General features: G+C 39.0%; 1 protein-coding gene across 2 annotated transcripts in view; it reads right to left on the bottom strand.

The window, feature by feature from the left end:
* Positions 1-22,939, bottom strand: part of itga6a (integrin, alpha 6a) — a 48,371-nt gene that overhangs the window by 6,848 nt on the left and 18,584 nt on the right. For both annotated transcript variants that reach the window (XM_054787793.1, XM_054787795.1), the window contains exons 4-22: positions 19,938-20,199; positions 19,747-19,878; positions 17,138-17,351; positions 16,859-17,052; positions 16,688-16,782; positions 14,342-14,469; positions 13,365-13,454; positions 13,227-13,288; positions 12,958-13,127; positions 11,234-11,377; positions 7,990-8,105; positions 7,561-7,723; positions 6,574-6,660; positions 6,422-6,501; positions 6,267-6,344; positions 6,086-6,188; positions 1,700-1,870; positions 1,553-1,633; positions 13-120 (exon numbers count right to left, since the gene is read on the bottom strand). In XM_054787793.1, coding sequence (XP_054643768.1) covers positions 13-120; positions 1,553-1,633; positions 1,700-1,870; positions 6,086-6,188; positions 6,267-6,344; positions 6,422-6,501; positions 6,574-6,660; positions 7,561-7,723; positions 7,990-8,105; positions 11,234-11,377; positions 12,958-13,127; positions 13,227-13,288; positions 13,365-13,454; positions 14,342-14,469; positions 16,688-16,782; positions 16,859-17,052; positions 17,138-17,351; positions 19,747-19,878; positions 19,938-20,199 — 2,478 coding nt within the window. The remainder of the gene's footprint in view (positions 1-12; positions 121-1,552; positions 1,634-1,699; positions 1,871-6,085; positions 6,189-6,266; positions 6,345-6,421; positions 6,502-6,573; positions 6,661-7,560; positions 7,724-7,989; positions 8,106-11,233; positions 11,378-12,957; positions 13,128-13,226; positions 13,289-13,364; positions 13,455-14,341; positions 14,470-16,687; positions 16,783-16,858; positions 17,053-17,137; positions 17,352-19,746; positions 19,879-19,937; positions 20,200-22,939) is intronic.

Genomic DNA, 22,939 nt, shown 5'->3' with positions numbered 1-22,939 from the left:
CAAAAATGTCACCTCCAGAAAGGTGGCGTTCCATAGACGAGCTCTGAGTTCCACTGTGGTGCCATCAAGGCCCTGCAGGGGGCACTGCAACACCACACATTGCAAGTCCTTCCCACATGCCTGCACGGGAAAGACGCTTCAACGTTGACATACCCAGCTTGTGCAAAATGAACAATTACATTGACAATATCTCCCAAATTCCAGTTCAGTTACATCAATTTCAATGAATGAAGCAGAAGCAGAATGAAGCAGGATTGCAATTCAAATTCAAATTGAAGGAAGTAGAATTCCATGAAATTCCAATAGATCATTTTGATGTCGAGTATTCCACAATCATGCTTTACAGTATATTCCATCCATGACTGGATTTCATAGAAACATTGCTATCAACCTCAGGCACACGTTATACTTTCATGACAGCAAATCTTTCTCATCGACAACTAAAAGTCTTGAAAACAGATTATTTAATTTGATGTATTGCAACTTTAACATTTTGGAAAATAGTGGAAAAATACTTAATATGCCAAGATGCTTTACTTTATCCAACTATTCAAATAATAATAATAATAATAAAATACATAATATAGTAACAATTCATTCATTCATTTATGGCGGCTGCTTAATCCTCACTGGGGCCGCGGGGGCATGCTGGAGCCTATCCCAGCTGACAGGCGGGGTACACCCTGGACTGGTCGCCAGCCAATCGCAGGGCACATATAGACAAACAACCATTCACACTCACATTCGTACCTATGGACCATTTAGAGTCACCGATTAACCGGAAACCGGAGTACCCGGAGAACACGGGCGGATCTGGCTTTTTTGAAAAGGGGGGGTGTGTGAGCTGAAAATGGAGTGGGGGGGTCAAAATTTTTTAAATTAGACCTCATTTCCTGCAATCTGGTGATATCTGAGGCCAATTTTATGTCCTTAATTTCAAGAGTTTGTTGTTATTTTTATCCTTGGAATATATAGTCCAAGCCAAAACAGTCTATTTATAAAATTACCGGTACTAGGAGAAACCCATTTTAGCGTTTTATTGTGGGAAAAAAAATCGTGGGTGCCTCAAAACGGGGTACACGCCCCACACCCCCCTCTAAATCCGCGCCTGGAGAAAACCCACGCACGCACGGGGAGAACATGCAAACGCCACACAGAGATGCCCAACGGAGAGTCGAACCCAGGTGTTCCTCATCTCCTGACTGTGTGGCCAACATTATATAGTAATAATAACACATTTAACACAACACATGACACACAACACATGACACAAAATATGATAATTACATGGAACAATGTTACCCTATAGTTTGATCTACTATAACATTTTGTCGAAACATTTTGGAAAAATGCTTAATTTGCCAAGATGCTTTACTTTATCCAAGTATTCACATACTGTAATAATGATGATCATAATATCTGTATTATAGTAATAATAACACATATAGTATCAAATAGGATCGTTAGCTACCACAACCCTGCCCTGTAAATTAAGAACTTTAAGAATTTTGTGTCATTTGTTTTCATGAGCGTGGTTGTTGCTAAAACTCACCAAAATCCTGTTTTTGTCTGACAATGACCTCGCTGTTTTCTTCTGTCCAAGTTGCCGCTTTGTCCGGGATACTGACATCTCCTGAAACACACGTGATTTGTTGTAAAGAACGTTTCTTCTCCAAGTGCAATCGGTATGAAATAGTACCTGGATGTGTTTGAGAGGATTGATCTCGGACTGCGGCGTGCAAAGGACATCATGTGAACCTTCCTTGGCGTTCATATTCGCCAAGTATAAAAGCCATTTGCCATTTTTGGTGGATTTGGGCCACTGGATGTGCAGGGACGATTTGACAGAAGTTTCCCACAAGTTGTTAATCTGATAAAAAATAAATAAATAAATAAATGCATCAGCATTATTAAACTTACAAGAGTCGGGTTAACGCAGAGGTGGCCAAAATGTTTTCTAACAAGGGCCACATAGTGAAAAATGAAAGGATGCAACTTTGCCACTTTATTTAGTAAAGCAACACATGTAGATATGCTAAGAAGTTCTATTGATATTTAGTAAAGCAACACATGTAGATATGCTAAGAAGTTCTATTGATATTTAGTAAAGCAACACATGTAGATATGCTAAGAAGTTCTATTGATATTTAGTAAAGCAACGCATGTAGATATGCTAAGAAGTTCTATTGATATTTAGTAAAGCAACACATGTAGATATGCTAAGAAGTTATATTGATATTTAGTAAAGCAACACATGTAGATATGCTAAGAAGTTCTATTGATATTTAGTAAAGCAACACATGTAGATATGCTAAGAAGTTATATTGATATTTAGTAAAGCAACACATGTAGATATGCTAAGAAGTTCTATTGATATTTAGTAAAGCAACACATGTAGATATGCTAAGAAGTTCTATTGATATTTAGTAAAGCAACACATGTAGATATGCTAAGAAGTTATATTGATATTTAGTAAAGCAGCACATGTAGATATGCTAAGAAGTTCTATTGATATTTAGTAAAGCAACACATGTAGATATGCTAAGAAGTTATATTGATATTTAGTAAAGCAACACATGTAGATATGCTAAGAAGTTCTATTGATATTTAGTAAAGCAACACATGTAGATATGCTAAGAAGTTATATTGATATTTAGTAAAGCAACACATGTAGATATGCTAAGAAGTTATATTGATATTTAGTAAAGCAACACATGTAGATATGCTAAGAAGTTATATTAATATTTAGTAAAGCAACACATGTAGATATGCTAAGAAGTTCTATTGATATTTAGTAAAGCAACACATGTAGATATGCTAAGAAGTTCTATTGATATTTAGTAAAGCAACACATGTAGATATGCTAAGAAGTTATATTGATATTTAGTAAAGCAACACATGTAGATATGCTAAGAAGTTATATTAATATTTAGTAAAGCAACACATGTAGATATGCTAAGAAGTTATATTGATATTTAGTAAAGCAACACATGTAGATATGCTAAGAAGTTATATTAATATTTAGTAAAGCAACACATGTAGATATGCTAAGAAGTTCTATTGATATTTAGTAAAGCAACACATGTAGATATGCTAAGAAGTTATATTGATATTTAGTAAAGCAACACATGTAGATATGCTAAGAAGTTATATTGATATTTAGTAAAGCAACACATGTAGATATGCTAAGAAGTTATATTGATATTTAGTAAAGCAACACATGTAGATATGCTAAGAAGTTACATATATTTCAAGAAAAAACTGCATCCCACCTTTGTCGTACAGGTGAAAATGCCTATTATTAGTATCAACTTCACTCTGTGCTCTTTTTTCCCCATTTTTGCTGTTGTTTTTTCCAAATAGCTCAACTTTCTTCTTAAATAATCTGTGTAAATTTTCTTTTCTTTATATTATGACTTTATTACCATAATATTATAACTTTTTCCCCACCAATTTTACCAAAAATGCCAATTTTATTTTGTTTTGTTTGTTACTTTTGATATTGTGACTTTAAAAAAAATAGCTTACTTTTTCTTTATTTCAACTCGATGCTACTAAAATGACAATATTATTCCTCATTATATTGCGAGTTTATTCTCATAAAATTTCAAATTTTAAATCGTTACAATACCACTTTTTTTTCTTTATTCTCGTGAAAGTACAGCTTTGTTCTTGTAGATTTCCTTCTTGTAATTATGACTTTATTGTCGTAACATTATAACTTTTCCCGCTATTTAATTTTCCAAAAATGTATTTCTTTCTTTATTTATTTTGTTGTTGTTTCTCATGATATTACAACTTTAAAAAAAAGAACGTATTTTTTCTTTTCTTTTTTTTAATATTTTGACTTTGACTTTGATTTTGACTTTGCTACTCTGCTACTAAAATGACGTTATTTTTCGTCATTACAACATTATTCTCGCGAAACGACAACTTTTTCCCGTTACCTTACAACTTTTTTCTCTTAATATTTGGACTTTATTCTGCTGTTTTTTCCATTTTTGATTTAACAATTTCAACTTTCTTCTTGTAAAATTTCTTTTCATAATTATTACCTTATTGCCATAATATTTTCACTTTACTCTCATACCATTGTAACATTTCCACAACCAAATTTTTCAAAAATGACTACTTTATTTTGTTTTGTTTACTTCTCATATTGCAACTTTTTTTTTTAAATGCCTTTTTTCTTTAATATTTGAACTTTAACAACGATAGGGTCACATTTACCATCAGAGGGGAAAACATTCCACTAATTGCTGACCAGCCCATCTGCAGTCTGGGGAGGCAATATACATCCAGCCTCTCAGACAAAGACATAGGGAAGACTACGCTGCAGCAGCTCTCAGCAGGCTGGGCTAAGATGGATTCAAGCCAGTTGCCTGGAAAGTAAGAGGTCTGGTGTTTCAACTTCACACTGTACCCAAGGATAATGTGGCCTCTGAAGCTGTGCGAGGTCACGTCATCGGCTGTAAGCAAGATAGAAGCAAAAGCCAGCTTGTTTGTCCGTAAGTGGCTAGGGCTTCCAAGGTGCCACTCATCGGCCAGCCTGTATGGAAACAACATACTCCAGCTTCCCCTGAAATCGATCACCACAGGGTACAGGCAGGAGAAGGCGAGGCTGGTGATGAAGCGGAGGGACTCTGCAGATGAAATGGTGAGGGACATGAAGGCCCGCGTGGTAACTGGCAGGAAATGGAAAGCTGAAGAGGAGGTGCAGAAGAGACAGAAAGGACCTTGTGATCTCTGAAGTGACAGAGATGGCTGAGGAAGAGTACAGGGTCAAGGCAGTGGCGCAAGGGCAGCAGGGACGCTGGATGACGTGGCAGGGGGGCTGTGACTCGGGTGGTAAACTGGGCTAACCACAGGCTCGACTCAGCTTCCTCCAACAGTGGCTGGACACTGAGCAGGCCTGTGACCTCTGTGGGACCATCAGTGCTTCCCGACAACACACCCTATCAGGATGTAAGATCGCGCTATCTCAGGGCAGATACAGGGGTTTTGTGGGAGGCTCAACAACCCGCCTACTTAAAGAACTGGGGCTGAAGGGCAAAGAGCTCCATGAAGCTACCAAGGAACTGGCTGAGGAGGCAGAAAAGACAAGCTTCCGGCTTTGGCTGAGGAGGCTGGCCAAGGCACGGGGAGTGAGCAGCTCCTGAGAAGGCCAGCTGCGGGGGGTGACTGGGAGACATCCTTGTTCACTGCCCCGCCACCAGGAGATGTTCCGGGTTAAGAGGCAAAAAATCTGTGAATGGTGGTCCCCAGCTGATGACCCTGCAGCTAGCATAATGGGCACCGGTGGACGTGCGGCAGACCTCGAGGTTAGCAGGTGAGAACACCTACCTGTTTAATTTAAACCACCAGTTTAAACCAAATGACCAAATTTAAACCAAATGACATCATATTGCCTCATAATATTACTACATTATCCTCATAAAATGATGACTTTTTCTTGGTAGATTACAACTTTTGCTCTTCATATTTTGACTTTATTCTCGAAAAATTACAGCTGTTTTTTTCAACTTTCTTCTTGTAAATTTTCTTCTCAAGATTATGACTTTATTCCCATAATATTTTGACTTTATGCTCGTAACATTCAAACTTTTTTCCCGCAACTTAATTTCCCTAAATGACAACTTTATTTTGTTTTGTTTGTTTCTCATATTACAACTTTTTAAAGTCTTTTTTTTAATATTTAAACTCTATTCTACCATAATGATTTATTATTTATTTATTATTTTTTCTCATAATATTACGACATTATTCTCCTAAAATTAAAACTTTTTGTCGTTAGATTACAACTGTTTTTCTTAATGTTTTGACTTTATTTCTTATAAAATTACTGTGGCTTTTTCAATTAAAAACATGTTTTTTTTAGTTTTCTTGTTAAATTATATTTTTAGAATGTGCTGTAGGTGCAAATGGCCCCTGGATACCCCCGGTTCAATGTGTGATAAGTATGTAATCCCAGCAACAATAGCCACGATAAACAAGAGCCGACCAATCCCAGCCTGAACGGTCCGTGTCGCACCAGCTTGAGGATTTTTTTGGAGGTGCATGTCAAGCCTGAGTGAAATCAACATACTCTAAAGGTATAATTGACCAAACTGCCGATGTCTTCTTCCGTCTTCATGGCGCTCTCTCCTCTCACGACTCCTCCGAATGAAACACGATGAGGACTGGCTTCTCTGAAGGACACGAGTGGAAAAAAAAACGTCACATTGGTGGTCAACACGTCGTCTCCATGCAGTCAGACGGAAACCTACCCAGTGATGGACAACGGCAGCTCAATCATCACTTTGGCTTTGACTCTCACGCGGGCCAGGCGTTCTTGTACGCTGGTTCTGAAGAGCAAGACGACAAAGACAAAGTAAGTATGACTGATAGATAACTGGAGCGGCAGCGGTTACGTTACGCTTACGTTTGGAGCTGCAGGTCGATGTTAATCTCTGTGGTGTCCAGAGTCACCGCCAAGGTGCTCAGGATGATGTAAAACGTCACCTTTTGGGGAAAAGAAGCACCTCATACCTCAGAAACATGAAAAAGTGCCATCATAAGAATGTGGTTCTGTACCTGGGAGTCCCGCTTAAACGGGTTACCGAGCTCGCAGTCGGCTTGGGAGCCATTTTGATTGGCGACACAGATGATCTGCTTGTCCATCTGTGGAAAAGTGGTAGAACGCTTGACGTTTGACGAGATCAGAGTGAAGAAGTCACTCCCACCTGTCACTATTGCTTTCTTGGTCACGTTAAAGAGAAATGTTTTATTCAGAGGCACTAGACAGGTGTGATTTCTCTCATCCAATTGGTGCAAAAAAAAAGGAACATTTATGATAATATTTTAGAAAATAATTATTGTTAAATCATATTTATAAATTAATTAATAATAATAATAAAATAACCAAATTAAGGTTTGTGTGTTAATTTCATTCCATTCAGTTAAAAAAGAGCATTTAAAGAGAATAAATTGATATAAAATGCTCATCAACAAAAAAGGGTTAGCTTATGAACTATGAATTAATGATCATATTTAATTCATGATAATTATTATCACTCGTTTGCTTATGAGACAATTATGAAAACACGGGGAAGAAAATCTGAAAATGTTCTCCAGTAATGGCCACAAGTTAAAAGTATTACTGTATGTTTGAACTTAATCTTAGCGATAGTATTCATATTTTATATTTAATACACAGCAGAGACGTGATTGTGAATCTCAAGTGTAAACCTATACGTGCATCATGCTTTTTATTATTCTGCCCAGCAACGGGTATCAACGGGTTTATTTATTTATTGTTATCATTATTATTATCCATTTTTCCCGCTTATCCGGGTCCTGGTCACAGGGACAGCAATCTCAGCATTAGTTATTATTATTATAATTATCATATGATTATTATTAATAGTAGTAGAAGTAGTGTAGTATTAGTATTATTATTATTATCCATCCATTTTCTTTCACTTATCTGTGTCACTGGGGCAACAACCTCAGTATTATTGCTCAGTATTATTATGAACTTATTTATTATTATTTTTAACATGCATTATTTTTCATTTTTACCGTGTTGCGATGTGAGCGGACTCCCGAGTAGGACAGCGTGTCGGGAAAGGAGCCCGTCAGCTTGGCCTCGTAGGCGTCGTCGCCGTTGACGTTGCTGATGCTCAGCCACAGAGCCAAGTCCTTCCTCTCATAATTGAGGTGAAACACGGGCACGTTGTTCCTGCTGTGGACACACAACAACAACAACCACTAACTTTGGAATAATAGCAATAATCATCTTTGCATCTGTGTATTTGATATGTTCTTCATGTGTGAGTGATTTAGGAGTTCATTTAGCTATCATTTTGGTACAAATTCCCACTTCGAGTACCGCACAAAAACTCCACTTCCACCACAGTTTAGGAACGTAAACCGAGGAGCACCTGTATGCTATTGGATATATTTACCTTTCTATGTAATCATGAAGATGCATCAAAACTGACTACTCACATGGGCAATGGTGTGTAAATGTCTTGGTTGCTTTGCTTGTACAGAAACTTGTAGTCCATCCTCATGTTGCTGCGACAAACGTGATCGCTTCCACAGCCTTCCTTTACAAAATTCAACTACAACAACATATAAAAACAATGAGCCATGGACTGTATATGTAATACATATAAATATGTGTGTGTGTATACAGTATGAGTTGTCAATATACAGGTATATATACACAGTGGTGTGAAAAAGTGTTTGCCCCCTTTCTGATTTCAAATTTTTTTGCATATTTGTCACACTTAAACGTTACAGAGCATCAAACAAATGTAAATATTAGTCGATGACAACACAACTGAACACAAAATGCACTTTTTAAGTGAAACTTTTTATTATCATGGGCGAAAAAAATGCAAACCTACAAGGCCCTGTGTGAAAAAGTGATTGCCCCCTAAACCTAATAACTGGTTGGGCCACCCTTAGCAGCAACAACTGCAATCAAGCGTTTGTGATAACTTGCAATGAGTCTCTTACAGCGCTGTGGAAGTCATCTTTGCAGAATTGTTGTCATTCAGCCACATTGGAGGGTTTTCCAGCATAAGCGCCTTTTTAAGGTTATGCCACAGCATCTCAATAGGATTCAGGTCAGGACTTTGACTAGGCCACTCCAAAGTCTTCATTTTGTTTTTGTTTTCAGCCATTCAGAGGTGGACTTGCTGGTGTGTTTTGGATCATTGTCCTGCTGCAGAACCCAAGTTGGTTTCAGCTTGAGGTCACCAACAGATGGCCGAACATTCTCCTTCAGGATTTTTCACAACAAGTCTTCCAGGTCCTGAAGCAGCAAAACAGCCCCAGACCATCACACTACCACCACCATATTTTACTGGTGGTATGATGTTCTTTTTCTGAAATGTGGCGTTACTTTTACGCCAGATGTAATGGGACACACACCTTCCAAAAAGTTACACTTTTGTCTCGTCAGACCACAGAGTATTTTCCCAAAGGTCTTGGGGATCATCAAGATGTTTTCTGGCAAAATTCAGACAAGCCTTAATGTTCTTTTTGTTCAGCAGCGGTTTTGGTCTTGGAACTCTGCCATGCAGGCCGTTTTTGCCCAGTGTCTTTCTTATGGTGGAGTCATGAACACTGACCTTAACTGAGGCAAGTGAGGCCTGCAGTTCTTTGGATGTTGTTGTTGGGTCTTTTGTGACCTCTTGGATGAGTCGTTGCTGAACTCTTGGGGTCATTTTGGTTGGCAAGCCACTCTTGGGAAAGTTCAACACTGTTCGGTGTTTTGTGGATAATGGCTTTCACTGTGGTTCGCTGGAGTCACAAAGCTTTAGAAATGGCTTTATGACCTTTTCAACACTGATAGATCTCAATTCATCTCATTGAAGTTATGTAGGTTTGGATTTTGTTCGCCCTTAATAATAAAAAAGTTTCATTTAAAAACTGCATTTTGTGTTCAGTTGTCTTGTCATTGACTAATATTTACATTGGTTTGATGATCTGAAACATTTAAGTGAGACAAACATGCAAAAAAAAGAGAAATCAGGAAGGGGGCAAACACTTTTTCACACAACTGTATATATATATATATATATATATATATATATATATATATATATATATATATATATATACATATACAGGATATGTATATGCACATACATACATATGTGTGTATATATATACACACACACACACACACTCCTAATCAAAATTTTAACACCAGTTGAAAAATTGCAAAAATAGATATTTTCCACTGTTGGATATTAAAGGAGGTTCTAAAAGTAGAGCTTCAAAAAGCAAAAAGAAGAAATGAAAGTGAGACAAAATATTTTTTTAGGTAAGCAATTTATTGCAAACAAGTGAAATAGGCTGTTCATCAGCTGATCAAAAGTTTAAGATCATTGCTAAAAAAAAACTGAAACACCAATAAAATAGAAATAAAATATTGAAAAAAAAGTCAATAATGAGTAGCTGCACCATTCTTGTTAATCATCTGAAAAATGGGTTAGGGCATGCTTGATGCCAGTGTTTCCAGGAGGCTCGTGGGAATGTTGCTCCAGGTGGTGAAGATGGCTTCATGGAGGTCATCCACTGTCTGGAACTGATGTCCATTTTTATAAACTTCCCTCGCCATACATCCCAAATGTTCTCCATTGGATTTAGATCAGGAGAATGCACAGGATGGTCCAAAAGAGTGAGCTTATTCCTCTGGAAGAAGTCCTTTGTGAAGTTTAAGGTTAAGATGAGCTGGGTACAACAATAAACATGCTTCTCTTCTTTTTTCACTCAGAACCTGCACGTCGTCATCGGGCTTGTAAAAGGCTCCTGACATTAAAGTGGTAAAGCGCTAAAACACAACGTTAACAGTAAATTCCATTTTTATTGGCCAATTCTGTGATTCCGTCCGTGATTCCATTAACGTAAAAATCTTGGGGCCCAAATTGCAGGTGGGATCTCATTCTCATGCCAGTATCGTTGGAAGCCATCAGGACCGTCAAGGTTACATTTTCTCTCATCAGAGCATAAAACTTTCTTCCACCTTTCAATGTCCCATGTTTGGTGCATTCGCGAAAATTCCAAATAGCAAATTTTATGACCTTTGAAGGCGTTAAAAGCCTTCTCCGGCAGATGGCGTCTGATGGTTATTGGACTGCGCTCGGCACAAGTACCAACCTTCATTGGGCCAAGGATGGTCCGTGTCGTGGAAGACAGCCAATGGGATCATCCGGCTAAGGACTGGTGACATATTTATGGGTCTACCGCTTGTACTTTTTGTTCCATAACACTTAGGATGTTTGAAGAAGTTTCCAAGGACTGTCTTACTGTGTCCAACCTCAGCAGCAATGGCGCGCTGCGAGAGGCCTTGCTTATGCAGCTCAACAATCCCAACGCGTTCAAAGAAAGAAAGCTTTTTTGCCTTTGTCATCAAGAGATCATGACAGTGTGAATAGACATTGTTGCCAAGATTTTGCCTTTTAAAGGTTGTGTTCTTAAACTTTTGATCATCTGATGAACAGCCTATTTCACTTCAATGCTTCTTTGCAATAAATTGCTTACTCACATTTTTTTTTGTCTCATTCCCATTTCTTCTTTTTGCATTTTGAAGCCCTACTTTGAGCCTACTTAAGATTCAACAGTGCAATATGTACATTCTTGCCATTTTTCAACTGTTCATAACATTTTGATGAGGAGTGTCTATATCTAATCTTATATAAATGTTATGATGAAAATGATCACAGCCTTGTTTCACCTGAATGATTCCTTTAGTCGGCTGAGAGGAATCTAAAATGGGCATCAGCTGGGGGAGGCCGTTCTTTGTCTTGTGACGCTTGGTACCTACTATTTGTGCTGACACCTCGATGGGAATGCTCCGCATCTTGTCCTTGATATTGTCCTGCAAGGGTAACAATGTACACGTGCAGCTCAATAAATTGTGAATCACCACATATTCACCATTCTGAACCCCACAAATTCTCAGGTTTTTGCCCCCCCCCCCAAAAAAATTTGTCTTCATTTATTCCAAAAAAGGATGTTTTTTCTGCAGAAAACACATCTCAGTCACCATAAGTCAGTAATAATGCATACATGATGTGTCTTTTCCTCAAGCATTGACATTTCACAGTGTTTGGCAGTCCTTAAACACACCATAGTTGATGTGAGATGTAAAAGTGAGACAATCTGGCCTCAAAACTTGCAACAAAGTGAACACAAGTTCATATGTGATGCTAAATCCTTACTGGAATAGCAAGCAGTGTAGATTATGTAGACGCGGCTTCTCTAGTCTGCCAACCTCTAGTACTAGCCTGACAACCAGGCACCGTGACTTCTTTTCCATGTGATTATGGATCATCTTCCATTATCATGAATTAGTGGTGAGTAGCTATACATTTTATACTTTAAATGTGTTCATTTGATGAAACCCGGATTGTGTGGCGAGTCAACAATGGCAATTGAAAAGAGAAGGGGAGAGTTCTGGAGCTGAATGCAATCTAATAATTACAACCATCATTTTTATTGCAAATTTTGATCCCAAATCGTAGAAAAAGGTCAACGTCAACCTAGCAGGAGGGTTTGGAGGGGAAGGAGTGAGCCGCGTGTGAAATACAGACATTCTTATTGGCTCGGTTTTTCGTCATTCCGCTGGTGGTCTCGGTGCGTAACCCCCATGAAAAGCAGGGATCTGCTGTATTGCTGTCACGCGTTGCAAGGCACTGTGATACTTGCTATAAAAAAACTGGACTTCCACAAAGTAATGATAATAATAATAACATAGCAATAATGCGAATGATGGTCTATTGGAGGGGTGGACAAACTTTTGTCCAAATGTATTTATATTTTGTTACAAAAGCAAGTTACTATACTGCATGTACACAAAAGTATTGGGACACTTGCCCGTGATGCCCAATATAAGTCAAAATGCAAGAATGATATTTATTTTTAATGTATTGCACTTATTTGATGTTATTTAAAATGTTTTTATATCCTTTTACTGTATAATATAACTTTATTTTATACCAATTGGTTCTTCCCTTTGTGGCGAGAAAAGTTCCCACTCTCCTAAGAGGACATTCTGTGATGATTTGGGTGTGTGGGCGTGGGAAATGTTGTCCATTCATTGACGGGGGCATCAGTGAGGTCATAGGCCACTGCTTTGTGCTGGAACAACTTTCCCAAGCCACAAAGTTGGAGCGTACAGCTCTCCAAAAAGGTTTTACTAAATAAAGAATTAGGATGAGCGGGTCCCGTAATTATTAGTAATTATTATATTATTATAAATAATTATCTTAATATTTCAATAATATAACAATACTTTAGAGTAAAATATAATATATTATATATAATATTATATATAATTATTATAATGTATTTTCAAAATTATTTTATTAATATTACTTATTATTTATTTATACTTTATTTTAATAAAAAATATTGGGCTGCCCAATGACGGCTGAATATGTCTTTTCTGTGCTTCACCTTTAACTTGGCTTTTATCTTGATGCACGTTTCCTGTTTCTGCCCTCGCAGGTCCAAGGTACCGTTAAAGTGATGTTCTGTTTCGGAGTGGGATTTGTTCAAGAACACCGCCCTGGACAGCAAGCCTTGTTTCCTGCGATCTCCATCCGCCTCCACAGAAAAGCTGATAGCTGCAGAAGAGGAGGAACATCATGAGAACACCCTGAAAGCCTTGCTGGAAAAATAATCATATTTACTTACCGGTACTTCAAATACTTAGATTTACTTACTTAGTTTTGGGTTGTAAGTTGCTGGGTTTGCTTTGTAGCTGAAGCAAGCGTCTACAGTGAAGCTACAGACAGAAATACGTTTATGATCAGTTATAATACTTGCATCATTACACCACACCGTATGCTTGGAATATTTACCAAATGTTGTTTCCACAGTTTTTCCTTGTCAGATCAATCTCCCGTGGGGATATTTTCACATTTCGGTGGATGCTAACGACTGGTCTTGCCCTGAAATGATCGTTGCTAAATCAGTCGCTACAGATTTAATGTTCATCATATTGACTGTATTTCCTCAAAGTGGCTTCTGATGGGATTGTTTTTAACAGGACAATAATTCATTTTATACATCTGAACACATAATGAGCCGAGGTCTGTATAAATACAACTTATTAACTTACGCTCAACAAAATATATAAACGCAACACTTTTGTTTTTGCTCCCATTTTTTATGAGATGAACTCAAAGATCTAAAACTTTTTCTACATATACAATATCACTATTTCTCTCAAATATTGTTGATAAATCTGTCTAAATCTGTGATAGTGAGCACTTCTCCTTTGCTGCGATAATCCATTCCACCTCACAGACAAAACTGCACATTTCAGAGTGGCCTTTTATTGTGGGCAGTCTAAGGCACACCTGTGCACTAATCCTGGTGTCTAATCAGCATCTTGATATGGCACACCTGTGAGGTGGGATGGATTATCTCAGCAAAGGAGAAGTGCTCACTATCACAGATTTAGACAGATTTGTCAACAATATTTGAGAGAAATGGTGATATTGTGGATGTGGAAAAAGTTTTAGATCTTTGACTTCATCTCATAAAAAATGGCAGCAAAAACAAAAGTGTTGCGTTTATATTTTTGTTGTGTATTATGTTATATTACTTAATTGTATCTATAGATACATTACTATACTTATTATTGGAATATTTTATTCAAAATTAAAATAAATAAAATAACTGTATAGCATTTTTATAAAAGTGTATTAGTATAAATCAAACAGGGCTCCTTTTTATAAATAAATAAATGCCTGTTACTCTCTGCAGTTGAGTGAATACAGGTACCAGGCAACAATTTGAAGAAATATGGTATCATAAAGCAGGAAATCCAAACCTGTAAATGAGAGCTGAGTCTGACAGCGAGCCCACAGCCAGGTCAGGATAGGAGTTACTGTCCAGGTCCATGTTCCCTGCCAGGGAATAACCAAAAAGTCCAATATTGTGTTCTTTGCCAGAAATAATCTGCAACAAAATAGAAGAACAAAGAGAAAGAATTTCAATAACAAAGTCATAAACTATTTTATTCAAATTTATTCTAATCTCACCAACAAAATCCATTGCCAAACTTGTTCAATCATCTTAATCAACCCTAATTATCACATTTACATTCGGGAAAACGTCAAGTCTGACAAGTTATGTGCACACAAAACAAAAACTAACTGCATATTCATCCAGTATGTAACATATTTTTAGTTTGGTAGTTACATATACAATGTCTACTGTACCTTATAAACTCAAGAGTGACCTTAATTGGCAGTAAAAACGTTTAAAATACAAAAATACCGCATAGAAGAAATCATGTTTGAAAACAGTACAGTTAGGAGAACAGTGCGTCCAATGCAACCCCAGATCACCTACTGTACTTTAGCGCTTTATAATATTGGTGGACCAGCCTGGACACCTGTAATGTGTGTTAGCACTAGCAAATACTCTCCCAAAAATGCTAATGTTGTTTTGGTTAATACAGTAATCCCTCGTCTATGGCAGTTAATTGTTTTAAAACCGACCGTGATCAGCAAATTTCCGTGACGTAGCATTCCTTATTTCTAAATGAAATATTTTCGTTGTTAAAGCATCGAAAACCTGTTGACCATCTTCTAAATATGTTTTTTAACATTATTAGCGCCCTCTAGACATACATTTTTGTATTTTAACTACCTCTGTAGTCACCTTTGCATTCCTATTACGCAATATACTAGCCATAATGAGAGAAAATAAGACATATTATTCACACATATTCATACATAAAATAAGACAATAAGACTCACACATGTTAGCATCACTGATCTAAAAAAAGACTGGATCGAGCTTCTATTGTTTTATTTTTGAAGCCAATGGAAATTTGCGGCGGCCAACTTGGTGAGACCACTTTGCTGTGAGACAACAGTATGGCAACGCACTGGTAAAACTTCGATTGATCGTATAGCCACCAAAATCAACTGCTAAAGGTTATAACTACTCAGATTTATACGCTTTGTGTCATTTATCAAGCTAGTAAGATGTATTTTAGCTTCGAGACGGACGAAAAATTGGCTGTGTGGCACCCTGCAAACATTGTTTACGTACGAAATTTAAAGTCTATCTTTGTCTAATTATTTTCCTAAACCATTATTTTTTTTTATCTCAGGATATGGTCAAGGCAGGAAGAAAGCAGAAATTTTGTCACATGTCTTCTACCTTTGCGTGAATCACGTGTGGTATCAGAATTAATGTAACTTGGTAGTTGTGGTAGCTTTTAAAAAAGCTGTTTTTTGGTACAAAAAGACATTAGATAAGTGCAAATACTCAAAGCCTACTGTAAAAAACTGCATAGAAATAATTTTATCATTGATTGCTAGGCTAGGCACCAAAAAAAGGCCTCGTTGTTACAGGAAGGTGTAACTAGAAAATTCTTGCAAAACCACCCATCAAAGTTCATACTTTAACTTTTGGTTACATTTCGAGAACTTTTCAAAGCAAAGCCGTTCAAGTAGTGGCACATATATCAGGTCAAAAAAAGGTGCCAAGTAAAAGTACTTGCGAGTGGAAGGTTCTTGGGAAGTGCTTTTTAAGTTGTGTTTTTCTCATCCTCGCTTCCTTCACTGGCACTCCTGATGTTTTTGATGATTTTTCACCAAATCTGCGTTCGTATACCAGCACAATCACAAAGCTGTGGCGCGTAAGGTGGTCTCACCAAGATGGCGGCGATCGAAAAAATCTGGCTTCAAATTTTGGCGCGTGAAAACAATAGGTTGCTCGATCCAGTCTTTTTTTTAGATCAGTGGTTAGCATTGGGAGCATCTCTTGTTGTTGTTCCTCTTTTACTTCCTGTTTCTGTATAGCACTTCCTGCGGTGGCTATTGTCTCATCAATGTAACATTACTGACACCTAGTGACCAGTGTCGAATACAATGCATCTTCTGAATGCCTTATATTTGTATTTTACTTCATTTAGTCATTTTTATGCTTGAAAATGCTTAATTTAGGCCAAAAATACATCAAATTTGGTTCACTATGCATTTTTTAGACCAATAATAGGCCATATTCAACCACATAACAGCGATGATGAAGTGTGAAATGGCGGCAATGCAATGCGTTCAGAGCCCAGGAGCACTAACTAACAGTTGGTCCATAGCGTGTCTTTAACTGCATTGGCTAGGTTGGACTGCAGTGTTCAGAGAGTTATCTTAATAAATGCCACCTGAGCCGGGCTGGTGATGATTCCCCGTGCAGTGCCGTGGTAAACGTAGACCTGTCCTGCGCCGCCGTCATCATAGGGCGCTCCAACGGCAATGTCTGATGGAGGGAGGGGGAAAAAGCCACTTAGCAAACTGCAAAGTCAGCAAAAAAGAAAAAGCAGCATTTAAAAGACCTTCGTAAGAGTCTTGATTGACATCTCCAATGTTTTCCACTGCCAAGCCAAACATGGAGTCTCTGGTCCCGTTTAAACGAAGAGGAGTGACCCCTCCCCATCGTCCGGCCTGGTTCATGTAGACATAAACAGCACCCCCAACGTCCCTGTCCTTCATGTAGAACTGGGGCGCTCCCACCACGATGTCCTGCCATCTGGATGCCAATGCCAAGGCATGAAATCATTATTTCTTTCAACTTTGTATGTTTGGTGGGGGGGGTTAACCACAACGTGACCCACCCGTCCCCGTTCAGGTCCACCACGGTCACGTCGTATCCGAAAGAGGACGCCAGCCCGGGCCCGTACAACGTGTGCTCCACCGCCAGTCGGGCCGAGGCTTCGTTCTCTTTTCTCAGCAGAAGCACGGCTCCGCTGTGATTGGCTCGTGGTGCTCCAGCCACCACTGTTAGGCCACGCCTCCTGGTGATGCTGTGACCCGAGTCCAGGGAGAATCCTAAATGTCAAACAGACGATGATGTTGATTTAGCACGTTGTTTAAATTTTCACTGAAGAAATATTATCTTTGGCAGATTGCCTCTGATTTCTATTTTTTTAAACTGAAAAGCAGTTGTAATACTGATTTTTTGTAGTAACAATTTAAATATTTTTAATGTGATTTTTTTTTTTTTATTTCTTCAGCATCAGTGCATCTTTTATGACCCACTCACCCCCCGGCCAAACATATGTTGAGGCTTTCTAGGCAAAACAAGCACAGATGGAGCTAACAGCTAACAGGATGACAGATGGCTTCCTGGCAGCAAGTATGGCCACACACAAGTTCATCATATTAAACAGCTGTAAAATATGTCCCCAAGTTACGAACACAATTGGTTCCAGATGAGTGTTCTTAAGTCTAATTGTTCTTAAGTAGGGGAAAAGGTAATATTACCAATGATATAGGTATTACATGTACGTGTATACATATACAGTATATGTGTATGTATGTAAATATGAGTTTGGATGCAGTAGTAATATTAAACGAGGATAATTAATGAAAAAAACAATAATAAAAGTGATATAATAATACGTAATGATAAATGTTATTTACCTTTGAAGACAAGTGGTCGAGCATACGTCGTTGTGGTAGAGTTGGAGGACGAGTTATTGAAAAAAAGGACAAATGGTCATCGTCGTTAGACTCTTCTAAAAGAGGTAGTGTTTTGTGGGTGGTGTAGAATTAAGCAGGCCTATTAACTCTTCATAAACTTTAATCACACGCTCTGTCCGGGTTGTACAATTTAGCTTTCCATTTAGCTTTATCTCCCCAGCGTCTAACTCTTCCTCTGTTGGTCCCATTAGCAGTGTCACAGTGCCCTCTACTGGTCAAGCATATACAGTAGCAGTATAAATACTTATTGAGCGACTACAAGGCAAAATAAAATAAAATATAGACCATTCGGCTTGTGTTCGTATCCGCGAATGTTCGCTAGTCGGGTGTTCGTAAGTTGGGGACCTAGTGTGTGTGTATTTATATATATATATATATATATATATATATATATATATATGCATATAAAAATAAAAATATGTACATAAACACATTTTTTAAGGAATTTGAAATAGAAATTAAAAAAATGTGAGAAATTTCAAAAATAAATAAAAATGTAGAAAAAACTAATGGAAATAAATACATACAAATTTTTACATTTATCAAATAAATAAATATATAAAGAAACATATGTAGATAAAAAGGTTGAGGTTAAAAAAATAAATACAAATAAATATATAAATACATATACACTAAGTCCCCAACTTACAAACATCCGACATGCGAACATTCGGAGATACGAACACAAGCTGACTGGTCTATTTTTTCATGTATTTTGCCTTTTGGAACTCCATATTTATACTGCTACATGCTTGACCAGTAGAGGGCACTGTGACACTGCTAATGGGACCAACAGGTAGCGGAAGAAGAGGAAGAGGAGAGAGGAAAGCTTCATTGTAGCTGTATGATACAACCCGGACAGAGCGTGTGATTAAAGTTTATGAAGAGTTAATAGGCCTGCTTAATTCTACACCACCCACAGAACACTACCTCTTTTTTTCAATATCTCCTCCTCCAACTCCACCACAACGACGTATGCTCGACCACTACTCTTCAAAGGTAAATAACATTTATCATTACGTATTACGGACTTAGTGTATGTAAATAAAAATGTAGAGGTTTAAAAATTAAATATAAATAAATAAAAACATCCATCCATTCATTTTCTATGCCGCTTATCCTCACTAGGGTCGTGGTATGCTGGAGCCTATCCCAGCTGACTTCGGGGTACACCCTGGACTGGTCGCCAGCCAATGGCAGGGCACATATAGACAAACAACCATTCACACTCACATTCATACCTATGGACCATTTAGAGTCGCCAATTAACCTAACATGCATGTTTGGAATGTGGGAGGAAACCGGAGTACCTGGAGAAAACCCACACACGCACGGGGAGAACATGCAAACTCCACACAGAGATGCACAACGGAGACTCAAACCCACATCTTCCCAATCTCCTGACGGTGTGGCCAACATGCTAACCACTAGACCACCATGCAGCCCAAACAAACAAATCAATAAAAAAAAACAAATAAATATATATGTCCATCCATCCATTTTCTATGCCACTTATCCTCATTAGAGTTGCGGGGGTATGCTGGAGCTTATCCCAGCTGACTTTGGGTGAGAGGCGGGGTACACCCTGGACTGGTCACCAACCAATCGCAGGGCACATATAGACAATAAATATAAATATAAATAAAATAGTATACAGTAGATACTGTACTTGTTATTGATCATGTTTGTGGGAAGACTGTAAAGCAACTGGCAAAGGCATCCATGCGCACTGGTGTCTCACCCAGGTAGCTGTTAGCAGGCACGGGTACAAGCTCCGGGTTCAAGGCGTGCTCATCGCCAACTTCATAAGGGCCATCATCGTACACTCCCATCTCCAACAGGGTGTCGTTTTTTTGCTCCACGCGCACGATGCCTGAGTGTAAAGTCGGTGATCAGTCAATTCATTCCATTTAAGCTTTAATGCCTTCACACCTTTCCAGTTGTACGCCCCAGGGGCTCCAAACACCAAGTAGTGGTAGTCTTTGGTGAACGTGGCCGCCAGACCCTGCTGACACGACCCAAACATCTCGTGGCCTCTGGCCCGGCCCTCGCAGAAGTTCCAGTTGCCGCCGTCCTCGTCAGACGAATCGTCGATGGTCAGGTCCTGGCTCAGCACATAGCAGCGACCCGTGATGTCACGGGCCTCCTGGGGCGTGTTCACAAACATGCGCCTCTGGTAGCGATGAGCGCACGTCTAGAGCGACACAACACAGGTCACAACATTAGGTACACCCGCCCCATCTGCTGAGGTCCAGCAAGAATGTGGTATTTGAACTGCATTAACAAAGATAATACGTTTTGATTGACACCATCAGAGAGGTTTTCATTTAACCATGACACCCATGTATGCCACATTACTAGCTTACATCTAATTACATCTGTCGTTAAAATGTCGTTAAAAACACTGTATGTCATACGTGTTAAACTCAGGCCCCGGGGCCAAATCTGCCCCACAATGCAATTTCATCCGGCCCCCGGAGCTGTTTGGAAAATAGCATTGACTTGGCCCGCCTCGCCGGCCTTATCAAACTAAGTGCTTACAGTGATCTGCGTAATTAAGCAATTCCGCAGATATGAACTTCTCCTCTGGCATTTTAATTTTAAAAGTGAAAACAATATTGTAGATTGCTCGAAATTCACAACAATTCTTAATAAGGGTACCAGATTCAGACCGAAAGTCTGAAGACGGCAGCACTTTAAGTATGTACAAAATACCACCTTAAAGACTCATAACACATTCAAAAGTGATCATTTTAAACTACAGCAAAGCATGCTGGGAAAAGCGGAACCTGCCCATTCCACAACTGCAAACTCTTCCGGGTTACACATCTGAAGGATTGTGATGTTTTTTTGTTCATATAAAATATTGTAGCTCTTCCCCCGGACATTGAGAGAATGACAAAGAGGTGGTCGATCAACAATCACTTTATTGAAACAAACAACTATGCCAAAACAACCATAGTCGTATATCCGCAGACTATCGGAGAGTAGAAACTTCAAGCAGGAATGAACAGACACAAAAAAATTACCCCACTCCGATGTACAAAAAATGTCTGGAGTCAAGTTTTTAAAAAATGTCCAGCATGTCCACATAAAAACACATTTGCCAGCTGTCATGCTCATTTTGTCCCTACCTGAGCACGCAACCACAGGGGTGCATTATATTGGTATGTTCCAATCCCGTCACTGTGCGTGCGGGGAACCGGGATAAGAGGTGTGTAGGCAGCTTCCTTATCTATTCATCAGTGCTAATGAGACATTTGCTCAAAATCTGACCATACGAACTACTATTTTTGAGTTTTGGCTCACCGCACGACGGCATAGTGGTTAGCATGTTGGCTGCACAGTCAGGAGTTTTTTTCAAAAACATGCATGTTAGGTTAATTGGAGACTCTAAATTGTCCATAGGTATGAATGTGAGTGTGAATGGTTGTTTGTCTATATGTGCCCTGACATTGGCTGGTGACCAGTCCAGGGTGTACCCCGCCTCTCGCTCGAAGTCAGCTGGGGTAGGCTCCAGCATACCCGCGACCCGAGTGAGGATAGGCGGCATAGAAGATGGATGGATGGAGTTTTGGCCCCCTGTGCAATTGAGTTTGACACCCTGCTATATGTTGTAAGAGAGCATACCGTAAGTAAAGCACAAAATCCATCCGTTCATCCATCTTCTACGCCGCTTATTATCCCAGCTGACTTCGGGAGAGAGGCGGGGTACACCCTGGACTGGTCGCCAGCCAATCGCAGAAAGCACAAATTCATTCATGCTTTATTTTTTTCAAGCAAATTTTTATTTTTTTTGTTGGAAATGAGACAATATAGTGGCAATAGATTAGGACGTCTGTGTAGGCTCTCAGTCGTACAGGAGTTGTCCATCGAGGAAAAGGCTTCTTGAGACATCATCTGTACTTCTGTGAAGAAGGTGTCGGACGTTTCGCTCCTCATCCGAAGAGCTTCATCAGCGAACTAATAAGTGCTGGTAGCTTAGGCCTTAAATACAGTAAGAGTGGGCGGAATTGGTGTGCCAACACCCTCCTCCTATTGGTTCCTTACACTAAGCCTGGGCGGAGTAGTGGTATAATCCTATCCTGCTATTAACACCTCCGATAAAAGGGAAGTGTCGCTCCCTGAATTGGGTATGAACGACTCTGATACTGGCTCGTTAGCATCTATTGTTCTGGCTCGGCCCTGCCTTCACCTCATTTGCAAGACTAAGAGCTGTGGGTTTTGGTCTCAGTAACCTGCTGAACACAGGGTCCAAATTAAACCTCAAACCACCATTCCGATTCAATGATGGGTTCTGTTGTTTGACAAAAATAGCTATTTTTGTCAAACAACAACAACAAACAACAACAAATTTGGACCCTGTGTTCAGCAGGTTACTGAGACCAAAACCCACAGCTCTTAGTCTTGCAAATGAGGTGAAGCCAGGGCCGAGCCAGAACAATAGATGCTAACGAGCCAGTACCAGAGTCGTTCATACCCAATTCAGTGAGCGACACTTCCCTTTTATCGGAGGTGTTAATAACAGGATATGATTATACCACTACTCCGCCCAGGCTTAGTGTAAGGAACCAATAGGAGGAGGGTGTTGGCACACCAATTCCGCCCACTCTTACTGTATTTAAGGCCTAAGCTAGCAGCACTTATTAGTTCGCTGACGAAGCTCTTCGGATGAGGAGCGAAACGTCCGACACCTTCTTCACAGAAGTACAGATGACGTCTCAAGAAGCCTTTTCCTCAATAGATTAGGACATATTGTTTACAGGAGAATTAGCTGCTATTTTTTTTATTTTTTACATTTTTGCAAAAAGTTCCATGTCTAAAATTACTCATACCCTTTCTCAGTGAAGACATATACAGTATTTGAAATGTAGAGCTGACTAGAATGTTCTAGATTATGCTGCAAGTTACCAGGAGCCTTCAAAATGCTGCAA

The sequence above is a fragment of the Dunckerocampus dactyliophorus genome, chromosome 9 (assembly GCF_027744805.1).
Source record: "Dunckerocampus dactyliophorus isolate RoL2022-P2 chromosome 9, RoL_Ddac_1.1, whole genome shotgun sequence".
Lineage (NCBI taxonomy): Eukaryota > Metazoa > Chordata > Actinopteri > Syngnathiformes > Syngnathidae > Dunckerocampus > Dunckerocampus dactyliophorus.
Note: the sequence above shows the minus strand (reverse complement) of the source record. Positions and strands in the feature narration are given on the sequence as shown.